The sequence below is a fragment of the Corylus avellana genome, chromosome ca7 (assembly GCF_901000735.1).
Source record: "Corylus avellana chromosome ca7, CavTom2PMs-1.0".
Taxonomy (NCBI): Eukaryota; Viridiplantae; Streptophyta; class Magnoliopsida; order Fagales; family Betulaceae; genus Corylus; species Corylus avellana.
The window spans coordinates 20,386,947-20,397,646 of NC_081547.1; the positions used below are offsets into that span (position 1 = coordinate 20,386,947).

General features: G+C 35.4%; 2 protein-coding genes across 2 annotated transcripts; one reads left to right on the top strand and one right to left on the bottom strand.

Annotated features, from left to right (window-relative positions):
- Positions 1–91: 91 nt before the first annotated feature.
- On the bottom strand, positions 92–2,454 carry LOC132187982 (uncharacterized). Its single transcript, XM_059602403.1, is given in 1 exon segment — positions 92–2,454. A coding segment is annotated over 1 exon segment (2,322 nt). The 3' UTR covers positions 92–132.
- Positions 2,455–6,130: 3,676 nt separating this feature from the next.
- LOC132187983 (protein DUF642 L-GALACTONO-1,4-LACTONE-RESPONSIVE GENE 2-like) lies at positions 6,131–9,566 on the top strand. Its single transcript, XM_059602404.1, has 3 exons — positions 6,131–6,203; positions 6,893–7,405; positions 9,028–9,566. The coding sequence occupies exons 1-3, from the start codon at positions 6,131–6,133 to the stop codon at positions 9,564–9,566; spliced, it is 1,125 nt and encodes a 374-aa protein (XP_059458387.1).
- Positions 9,567–10,700: the final 1,134 nt, after the last annotated feature.

Genomic DNA, 10,700 nt, shown 5'->3' on the forward strand with positions numbered 1-10,700 from the left:
TTTTAATGAATACAAAAAAATAAAGTTGAACAAAAATATAACAAACCGGATAAGTGAATAATTCAACAAAAATTTTCATTATGTTCTAGAACATATAAATAGAACTTACAATTTGTTTTGTCATGACTAACACTAATTCAATTGTCCTCGACGAGTCTTCATACCTTGGAATCGCTGCATAATCTCTTCATTACTGATGGTCTTGAATATGTCTTTCTCAATGTACGTAATCAAACAATCATTCATCCATTGATCTCCCATTCGGTTACGTAAACGATTTTTAACAATATTCATTGCTGAAAATGCTCTCTCAACAGTTGCTGTTGCAACTGGCAAAATCAATGCCAATGTCACCAATGAATAAACCAAGGGATATACGACATCCTTTTTCGTCTCTACCAATTTCTCAGCAAGTTGTCCAATCCCTTTGAGTGTTGCAAATTCATCACTAGAACGCATGTCAAAGATATATGTTTCAAGTTGGTTGTCTAAAGTAATAAGTTGAACTGCTGAAAAATCATTCGGATATAATTGAGCAAGACGAAGCAATTTCTCTTTGTTAAAAGACGCAAACAAGTCATCTGGACTCAAGCACGAAACACAGAGTAATAATTCGGAACTTGCCTCATTAAAGCGACTGTTAAGTTCTTGGAGTTGCATGTCTATAACAGTATAATAAAGCTCCACACGGTAATGATGTAAATTTTTCATGCCTTGAGTTTTTCGTCGTTATCGAGGTTGGTAAAGCTCATCCATATTGGGGACAACAATATTGTTTTTTGCACAAAACTTAGTAACTTCTTCAAATAAGGAATTCCACCCATCTTCTCTTATAGCCTGTAAGCGCAGCTTTGAAATTTTAACTAACTTCATTGCATTCACAATATCTTGATCTTTTCGTTGTAGTGCTTGAGATAACTCATTTGTAATCCCCAAAACATTTTTCATCAAATGTAAATTGAAAGCAAAGTCAAACGTCTTGAGTGATTGACTTAGTATATTTGCTTCTGCTCTCTGTTCAGAATTTAAACCATCTTCAACAATGTCTTCAACCGTATCGATAACAGAAGAAAACATGGCAATAAGACTAACAATTGCACCATAATGAGAACTCCAACGCGTATCACCATGTCTCTTTAAGTTCATTTCTTGATTCAAGCCACGACCAGTTGACATTTCATTATTTTGTAGTGCTTCTATTACTTCAGCAGTTCGTTTTTCACGAAGTATGTCACGACGTTTGCATGATGCTCCAACAACATTAAAAATACTATTGGCCAAACTAAAAAAAGTTGCAATTTGAATGTGATTTTTGGCAACAGCAACTAAAGTGAGTTGAAGCTGATGTGCAAAGCAATGAACATAATAAGCAGACGAATTGTCATTCAAAATTAGAGTTTTAAGTCCATTCAACTCACCTCGCATATTGCTAGCTCCATCGTATCCTTGTCCTCGCAATCTGCTAATACTTAAATTATGCCTGCTAAGCACTGAATCAATTGTCTTCTTCAATTCTACAGCTGTGGTATTGCGAACATGTGTAATGCCTAAAAAACGTTCAATCACATGGCCCCGCTTATCTACATAACGCAACACAATTGCCAATTGTTCTTTAACGGATATATCACGAGATTCATCAACTAGGATAGCAAATGGCGAATCTCCAAGATCTTTAAGAATAGCATCTAGAGTTTCACTTGCTGCTGCATTTGCTATATCTCTTTGAATATGTGGTGCAATCATTTGATGATTTTCAGGAGCATTATCTAAGACCACCTTATCAATCTCTTCATTGTGTTTAGCAAGAAACCGCAACAATTCAAGAAAATTTCCTTGATTATTTGAACCTTTAGATTCATCATGGCCACGAAATGCTAATCCTTGTTGTTGTAAAAAGCGAACACAATCAACTGATGCATTCAAACGAGTCCTATATAACATTTTCTGCTGATCTGATTGCTTGTCAAAAACTGTTATGATGCTTTGTTTATGGTTTAACAAAGCTTCACATCTTTGTCGAGCTTGATTATGTGCACTATTGTGAGCCCCCACATGACATTCAAGCCTCTCTTTCTTTTTCCAATTACTAAACCCTTCAGTAACAAACGAATCTCCCCCTCCTTGATTTCCAAAGTCCGGTTTGAATAGATAACAGTATAAGCAATATGCACCATCTTTTTCTATACTGTACTCCAACCATTTATATTCTTTGAACCATGCTGGATTAAAACGACGCATTGTATTTCCAATTTTTCTTTTTGGAAAATCATGGTCAAGGGGTTGACAAGCTCCTATTTGTAGATATGCTCTTCGGATTCGGTCTCTATCACTAGGATGATAATCGCATATTTTTTTCCTGAAGTAAGGATCTCCGGGTAGATTTGCTAAATCTACTTCAACACGAGGTCGTTTAGAATTTGATTGGAGGTCAATAGCATCGTTGTTTTTCTCCATAATCTCAGGCAACTACAATTATATATTTATACAATTAAAATATGACACAAAAACTATATAAATTCATAAATAATTAAATATAAAAACAATTAGCAAGAATAGGTTGAATAGCAATATAAATATTAAGACAATTCATTCAAAAGAACAATCTAAATCTAAATCTAAAAATTTAATTACATATTTACATACCTCAAATTTTCGTTAAAGTTATTATCAAGAATAGGTTGAAATGTTGAATCCTGAATAACAACATAAATATTAAAACAATTAATTTAAAAGAACAATTTAATTATAAACTAAAAAAATTAATTACATATTTACATAATTACATACCTAAAGAAAATTGAGGCCAATAGAATCTTAGAAACAACTCAAACAAACACAAGTTTTGCCCACTGCCCACTGCCTAATCGCCCTTCCATATTTGTCTCTTTGGAAAAAAAAAATTTTGAACCTTTTGGAATTGAAATTGGTGTCTGGCAAAATTCCGAAAGGAGACCTCAACTGAACCCTTAAGGAGAGACTGGAGAGTTATATGGGACGGGTAGTTCTTGACACACACGCAAAAAACAAAAATTTTCAAAGTTTAATGTAAAATGACGGTTAAGCCCCTCAAGTCAAAAATAATAAAACACTTTTCATTTTACATTAAACTAACTTGAGGGGCATAACCGTCATTTTATATTAAACTTTGAAAATGCTTTTTTTTCTTAGCGTGTCAATTACTCCTGCAGAACTCACCATCATTCTGAAGAGTTGAAGGTCCTGCGCTGCTCGAGGTAAACACTGCAATGCATTAATTGGTATGTTGACTTGGGGTTGGCCTTGTATCTTTTCAAAGCTCTTTGTTTTTTTTTTTTTTTTATCTCTTTTGTTCTCTGTTGTAAACTGTGACTTCCAGCCTCCCTTTCTGCTGTCCCCAATCCCCACGCACTAACACTAAAACACTCACAATTAGAATAAAAAAAAAAAACTAATATTCTCACAAAAGAAAAACGCATCGTTTAGTTAGTTAAAGTACTATTCATTGTCTTCTTCCTTTCATTTGTCTGCAAGACTAAGTTTCTAATTTTTTTTTTTTCAAATTTCAATTTACTAAAGGGCATAATATATGGTTGAAGCATGAGAGAGGAGCATAATCATGGCTTTGGAGGCATAATCATAATATAAAAAAAAAAAATAAATAAAAAAAATAAAAAAATAAAAATTCCATAGTAAGGACTAAGGAGAATTTTTAGGGGGTTGAATGGGGCATATGCCCCCAGTCGACCCCCCCTAGATCCGCCCCTGGGCCTAGCCATCGTAAAAAAATCGCTTCTCTCTTATTTAGATAGAGAAACTCTCCTTTCTCTCTAAGATAGTTTTTCCGAATAATTATATAAGTTACTCTTGTGATCCTCTTGTATTACTTTAAAAATGGGGTGGCTTTTAAAATCATAATTTGATTAAAATTCAATAATAATCAATCACAAGCCCAATTGTGATTTTGGAAGCCACATCATTCTTGGATTGAGTGACACACGAGGGACTTCTAGCGTTACGTAGTTTTTCCTCCTCCATGTGAGACATTCCTCCACCGCCGTCATGTTCTCCAAGGGAGGAGGGTTGAAATATTTCTTCCCCTCCCTCTTCCCTTCCCCCTTATCCTACCTCCATCCCTTCCTCCCAGTTCTTCACAATTTCTTTCTTCTCGTTTTGTTGTTGGCTTTCCTACCAAATCAGCACATTAAGGTTGTTTTTGCCTCCATCTTTTCTGCTCTTCTCCATCATCCCATGTAACCTTTTATGTACTTTATCAAGAAAAAAAAAAAAAAATTGGGTGGCCTTGAGTCAAGTCCATCGCAAGGCCTCAAAAACAAGGTAGGTAGTCTCACCACACTCAACCACATGTTGATTGTTCCCAAAAACTGATACATAGAAGCAATTTTTTCCTCAGATTGCCTTCATCCCATTTCCATTCACTCGCCGCTACTCATAAACTATACAGAATTATTGCCGACCAAAAAGGAACAGAAGCAAAAGAAAATGATAAAAATACTGCATGGCAGGTGGTAATTGTATGAAGGAATTGATGGCCATACCCAATCAAAAACCTCACCCGCGCGCACATGGCTTGCCCCATATAAGATCTCAAGGAGATCATTTTTTTAACATTTCTTTGATTGATTTTGCACATCTTGATTCTCATGTTTTTCCTGTTGATCACCACGAGCTCATGACCAGAAAACATACAGGATTAAAATATTTTTAATTTGGATCATGATCGGATTCAACTGATACGAGGGTATTCTTGCCATTTGGTCTTCGAATCTTGGACCCCCAATCACGTTGTCATCAGAAGACATTATCAAAGCCAGCCATGTGCGCCGTGCACACTAGAATTCAACGTCGTTCTAGTCATTCGATCGGCTGACCATTTTTCATTAATTTACGAGAAACAACATGTACAGTTTAAAATAATTATATAATGGAAAAAATATAAAAAAAAAACCCTCTAAACTACCGGTCGTTTCCGTTTTAACCTCCTAATGTTCAAAAAGTGATAAAATAGCCCTCCAAATTACTAAACAGTTGCATTTTGGCCACTTCGTTAGTCATTACCGGTAAATAGGATGAAAAATGCAAAACTATGTCTTTTTTTAGGTTAAGTTACTAAAATGCCATTTTGAAAAAAAAAAAAATCAATTAAAAAAATGCCCCCCAAAAACGATGTCATTTTTGAGGAATTTTGGAAAGAAAAAAAAAAATCAATTTAAAAAATGCCCCCCAAAATGTCATGGTTTTGAGGAAAAAAAAAAATTTGTTGTTAGGCGGGCCACCCCTAACAATTGATTTTTTTTTTTTTCTCCCTCTAAATGACATCGTTTTGGGGGGCATTTTTTAAATTGATTTTTTTTTTTTCAAAATTCCTCAAAAACGACATTGTTTTTGGGGAGCATTTTTTTAATTGATTTTTTTTTAAAAGGGCATTTCCCCCCCCCCCCCCTCAAAATGACATCGTTTTGGGGGGCATTTTTTAAATTGATTTTTTTTTTTTCTTTCAAAAAGGTATTTTAGTAACTTAATCTCAAAAAATGATGTTGTTTTGCATTTTCATCCAATTTGACTGAGTTAACTAACGGAGTAGCCAAATTGCAATTTTTTGGTAGTTTGAGAAATACTTTATCACTTTTTGAATATTATGGGACTAAAATGTAAGCGACTAATAGTTTGAGGGGGCTAAAAATATATTTTACCCTTATATAATTTAAAACACACAAATCTTGACAGCGATCCAACCGAGATGCGGAGATTTGCATGTGGTGTTGAATCGCTTGTCCTTAAACCTTCCCCAGAAAAGCCATTTCCGTTACAAAAAATTAAAGAGATACGTATTTCTTTACTATAAATTTATCGTCCTGAAACCATGCAAATTACGCTTCATTTAAAATATTTTACGTGTCTTAATATTCACGTAACCCGAGAAATTCCAATTTCTGAACAATGGAAGTTATGCACTATATATATATATAATTTTCTATTTTGGAGTAATTGATGGTTTCGTAATCACACGGATAGTTCCAGTGGCATCCATGTGGTTTCCTTCAAACTCAGGGGCTTCCTCGTGGAATGTAACTCATAAAACCCTCTCCTCCCCGCTGTGATCTCGACGCAAATCTCTCTCTCTCTCTCTCCCATGACGAACAGGTTCACCGTGCTGTTTGTGGTACTCTGTGCCACCTTCCACGTCGCCATATCCGTCACTGACGGTAAGCTCTGAAACTCTTTCCCTGTCGCAGTGCAATTCCGGTGGGGTTTATTATTCTTTTGGTAGTAAATTTGGCTACTTGTCTGTTCATATATTCTTAGTTATATATAATGCATCTCGTTGTTGCTGGTACAATTCACTCTTCCATATATATATTGTTTAGTGTTACAAATTTTGTTCATGCATATGATGGACCTTTAACCTTTTGATCGTGACCTCCATTAATCAAGCTTCCATAATCTTAAGATATGGTTTTCAGCCCCCCGTTAATTGTTTGTCGTTAAATGTAGCGCCGGCCTATAATGCTGACATGTCCGTTTCAATTAATCTTTATTTATTTTTTTTATTTTTTGGGTTAACAATGACCTTGTTTGATTCATTTCGGTAAACAATTTCAATATTTTATTGCGTGCATATTTACTTTTGCACTTGAATTAAAGATTACATTAAGCTTTTTTAATTTTTTCTTTTCAAGAAAGAATTTTGTTGTAAGAAAATGAAAGAGAAAAAAAGATTAAAGAGACTTGCATGTTATTATATATATAAGCATCCTTGGCCACGTGAAAACCTGGTCAGTTTGCGCTGGCTAACATGCCTTGCCATCTCTCTCGATCATCACATCTTTTAGGGAATCATATTTTAATTGTATGAAAAATCACTCCAATTAATTAATTAATTAATTAATTTCAGGTTTATTACGCAATGGGGACTTCAAGCAAGGCCCAAGGCCATCGGAACTAAACGGCACCGTAGTGAGGAGCCGCAACGCGATTCCCTGGTGGGAAATTTCAGGCTTGGTGGAGTACATAAAGCCGGGGCAGAAGCAAGGCGACATGCTGCTAGTGGTCCCGGAGGGCGCCCACGCGGTGAGGCTGGGCAATGAGGCATCGATAAAGCAGAAAGTGAAGGTGGAGAAGGGGAGGTTTCACTCAGTAACATTCACGGCAGCCCGGACTTGCGCGCAAGATGAGCGGTTGAACTTGTCGGTGAATCCCAACGTGGAGAAAAACGATTGGGGGATGTTGCCGATGCAAACATTGTATAGTAGCGATGGGTGGGATTCGTACGCGTGGGGGTTCCAAGCCGACTTTCCGGAAGTTGAGTTTGTGATCCATAACCCGGGTGTTGAGGAGGATGCTGCTTGCGGCCCACTTATTTATTCGGTTGCTCTCAAGCTTTTGAACCCTCCAAAACGTACCAAAGGTAAATCTCTCTCTCTCTCTCTCTCTCTCACGCGGGCATAATAAATCCCATTTATTATATCATGCTTGGGTCCTAAAAGTGAGATTGATTAGCTAATTAATGAGACGACGCCTTCCAATAATTAGGGCCTTAAGTCACACCATATGGGTGAATAATATGAATTTAGATCCCCTCTAATTACTCAAAACAATGAGAATCTCATTTTTTAATATCTTAGCCGTCAAAAGCATCTAAGGGTCTAAAGTATGTTACGTTTCCACTAATATCAAAACCCAAAAACAAACACAACTAATACATTTTATCAAATCTAAATTAAAAAAAAAATTAATTAATTAATTTTTTTTAAAAAAAAAAAACGAGGAGAAGCCACTCCATGGGCTCGCTGCCACTACTGCCCATACAATTATAAATAGTAATTGTACAATTATAATTTTTTTTTTTTTTTTTATAAAAAGTATGCCTTGTGATATGGGCTGTGGTGGCGGCGAGCTACCCTCTGGGTGGCTTCTCCACCTTATTTTTATTTTTTTTTTAAAGAAAAGAAATTAATTTTTTAATTCATATTTGATATAATCTGTTTGTTTTTAAGTTTTGATACCGGTGGAAACATGGCATACTTTAGACCCTTACATGCTTTTGATGACTAAGATCTCAAAAAATGAGATTCTCATTTTTCGAGTAATTGGAGGGAATTTGGATCTGAATAATATGCTTATTTTACATTTGCATCTCTACTATGTAGAGAGTGGATTTTAGTAATTGCCGGCCGATTAAAGTCAGGTAAATTTTTTTTCCATAATAGCACATGGGTGGGCAGTTTTTTTTAACTAACCGCCTAGGCGCCCATAACATCAACTTTGCATTTTGGGTTTTTTTTTAAGAAAATATATATATGGGTTTGTTGTTTTTTTAAAATTTTTTATGATCCAATTTTAAAAAATAAGGGAGAGAGAAAATGAGGCATTAGGGTTTCGTTTTCTACTATTTTCTTTATACCAAACGACGTTGTTTTGAAATTAAAACCCGAGACAACGTTGTTTTAGGAGACAACTATTTTTTGTATGGATAGGCAAAGGTAGATATTGATGAATGAGTATGATATCCGCCCACCAAAGATTAAGAGCTGAAATTCCGCTCGTAACCCATTTGGACGGGCAATACCACCTTGATGAGCACCCCTACTTCCATTAATATCTTACATAATTAAATGCAATGCAAACTTTTATGTGCCTTATGGGCAAGGTTCTGATGCTAAATGGGCCAATTAGGCTAAAATTTGAAGGGATAAAGTTTTCCTTCAAATTGGGTTGGAAGAATTTTCTTTAACCTAGTCTATAAAAGTGATATGTATCCCTTAAACATGTGAGATGCACATGTTTTTTTAATAGTAGGGATAAAGTTGGAATAAATTTTATTAAAAACGTATATGCATCTCACATGTTATTAAAAAAAAAAAAAGACACATGTCACTTTTATAGATTAAGTTGAAAAAAATTCCTCTAACCCAATTTAAAGGAAAACAAAGTAGGTACTATTTTGTTCCACTTAGAGATATATCTGGCATAAAATTTCATAGGGTTCAAATTGTTTGTTTTGTTAATACGTTTGTTTGTATGATGCAGCTAATCTACTGAAAAATGGATATTTTGAAGAAGGTCCATATGTGATGCCCAATACATCGTGGGGTGTACTGATCCCACCCCACATTGAGGACGATCACAGCCCCTTACCGGGCTGGATAATTGATTCCTTGAAGGCTGTCAAGTACATTGATTCCGATCACTTTTACGTCCCGGAGGGCAAGAGAGCGGTTGAACTCGTGGCCGGAAAAGAAAGCTCCCTTTCGCAGGTGGTGTACACAACGCCCAAAAAGGTGTATGTCCTAACATTTACCGTGGGTGATGCTAACAACTCGTGTGAAGGTTCCATGGTTGTAGAGGCATTTGCCGGCAAAGAAACTGTCAAGGTATCATATGAATCTTTGGGCAAAGGAGGGTTCAAGCGTGCAGAGCTTCGGTTCACGGCCGTGTCAAAACGCACCCGTATCATGTTCTTGAGCTCATTTTACACCATGAAAAGTGACCATTCGGGCTCTTTGTGTGGACCGGTGTTGGATGATGTGAAGTTGCTTAGTGTTCGCACTCCACGACGTGCTGCTTGATCCATTTAATTGGCTCGATGATCATTCTATACTAAAGGTTTGTTGGAATAGGAACAAGAGGGTTTAATGTGGGTTTTACAATGTTCCATTTAATTATGTATCAATCATTCTCCGGCCACTTAGTAAATGTTGTGCAAATTTATTTAACTCCTAAGTGCACGAATCGTTTGTAATTTAATGGATTGCAAGTGCGAGGTCAATCCCACAATGAATTGTGTTTTTGAAAAGCAAATTTAAATCTAAACTAATTAAATCCTAACCTAGTTCCAAAACGGTTTTGAATTTTATTTTTTGAAATTGAAACAACTAAACATAAAATAAATAAACTAAGTAAATCAATAGATAAAGGTACTAAGGATGCGGAATTCACACTCACCGAATCATAACAACATACTTTATGTTCATCAATATTAATCCGAAGTTCTCACAATTTAAATCTTATGTATGTTTTACTATACTTCAAAAAATTAATCAAAATAATCTCATGTATCTATTCATTGCACAAATCACAAAAGGAATCCAAATTTAATTGAAACACCAGATGTATCCGAAGAACAAATCACAAGGGATATCCAATTTTTAGCCATTAAAACCAAGCAAATATCAATAATGTGAAATTATCCTAAATTATCAAGTGTATCCTTGAATCACAACAAGATATCCAAGATTCATTCAACACAATTGAAATATAAAACCAATAAAATCGAAATAATAAAACTTACAATAAAGTGATGTTGTTCTTCATCGGTGGGGCTTCATTCCCAACCTTAGTTGAGAATTTAGCTCCACATGACTATGAAACTAAAACCTAAACCTAAAGAAAAACTAAACTAAAAGAAAAGCTGTGGAGTACATTCTGTCTCCAAAATTGTATCCAAAAACTAGTCTCTGATATTGTATATATTTTCTTGAATGCAAAGAGGTCTATTTATAGGCTTAGGAAAGTCCTAGAAGCCCTAGTAAACCTAGATAATTCGGAGGTAGTCCAAATAGAAGTCTGAAATCAGAATAGGATTCGTTTAGATTTGTGTCCTTGTATTGCGGTGCGATTTTGGCATAGTAACCGTCTGAATTAGGAGAATCATATTTCACAACAAATTGTAGTATTTTGAGTTAGCTTTTCAATGCAGATGG

Coding starts and splice junctions, on each gene's coding strand:
- LOC132187983 (XM_059602404.1), top strand. CDS start 6,131: ATGACGAACAGGTTCACCGTGCTGTTTGTGGTACTCTGTGCCACCTTC. Junction 6,204..6,892: donor CGCCATATCCGTCACTGACG/GTAAGCTCTGAA, acceptor AATTAATTTCAG/GTTTATTACGCAATGGGGAC. Junction 7,406..9,027: donor CCCTCCAAAACGTACCAAAG/GTAAATCTCTCT, acceptor TGTATGATGCAG/CTAATCTACTGAAAAATGGA.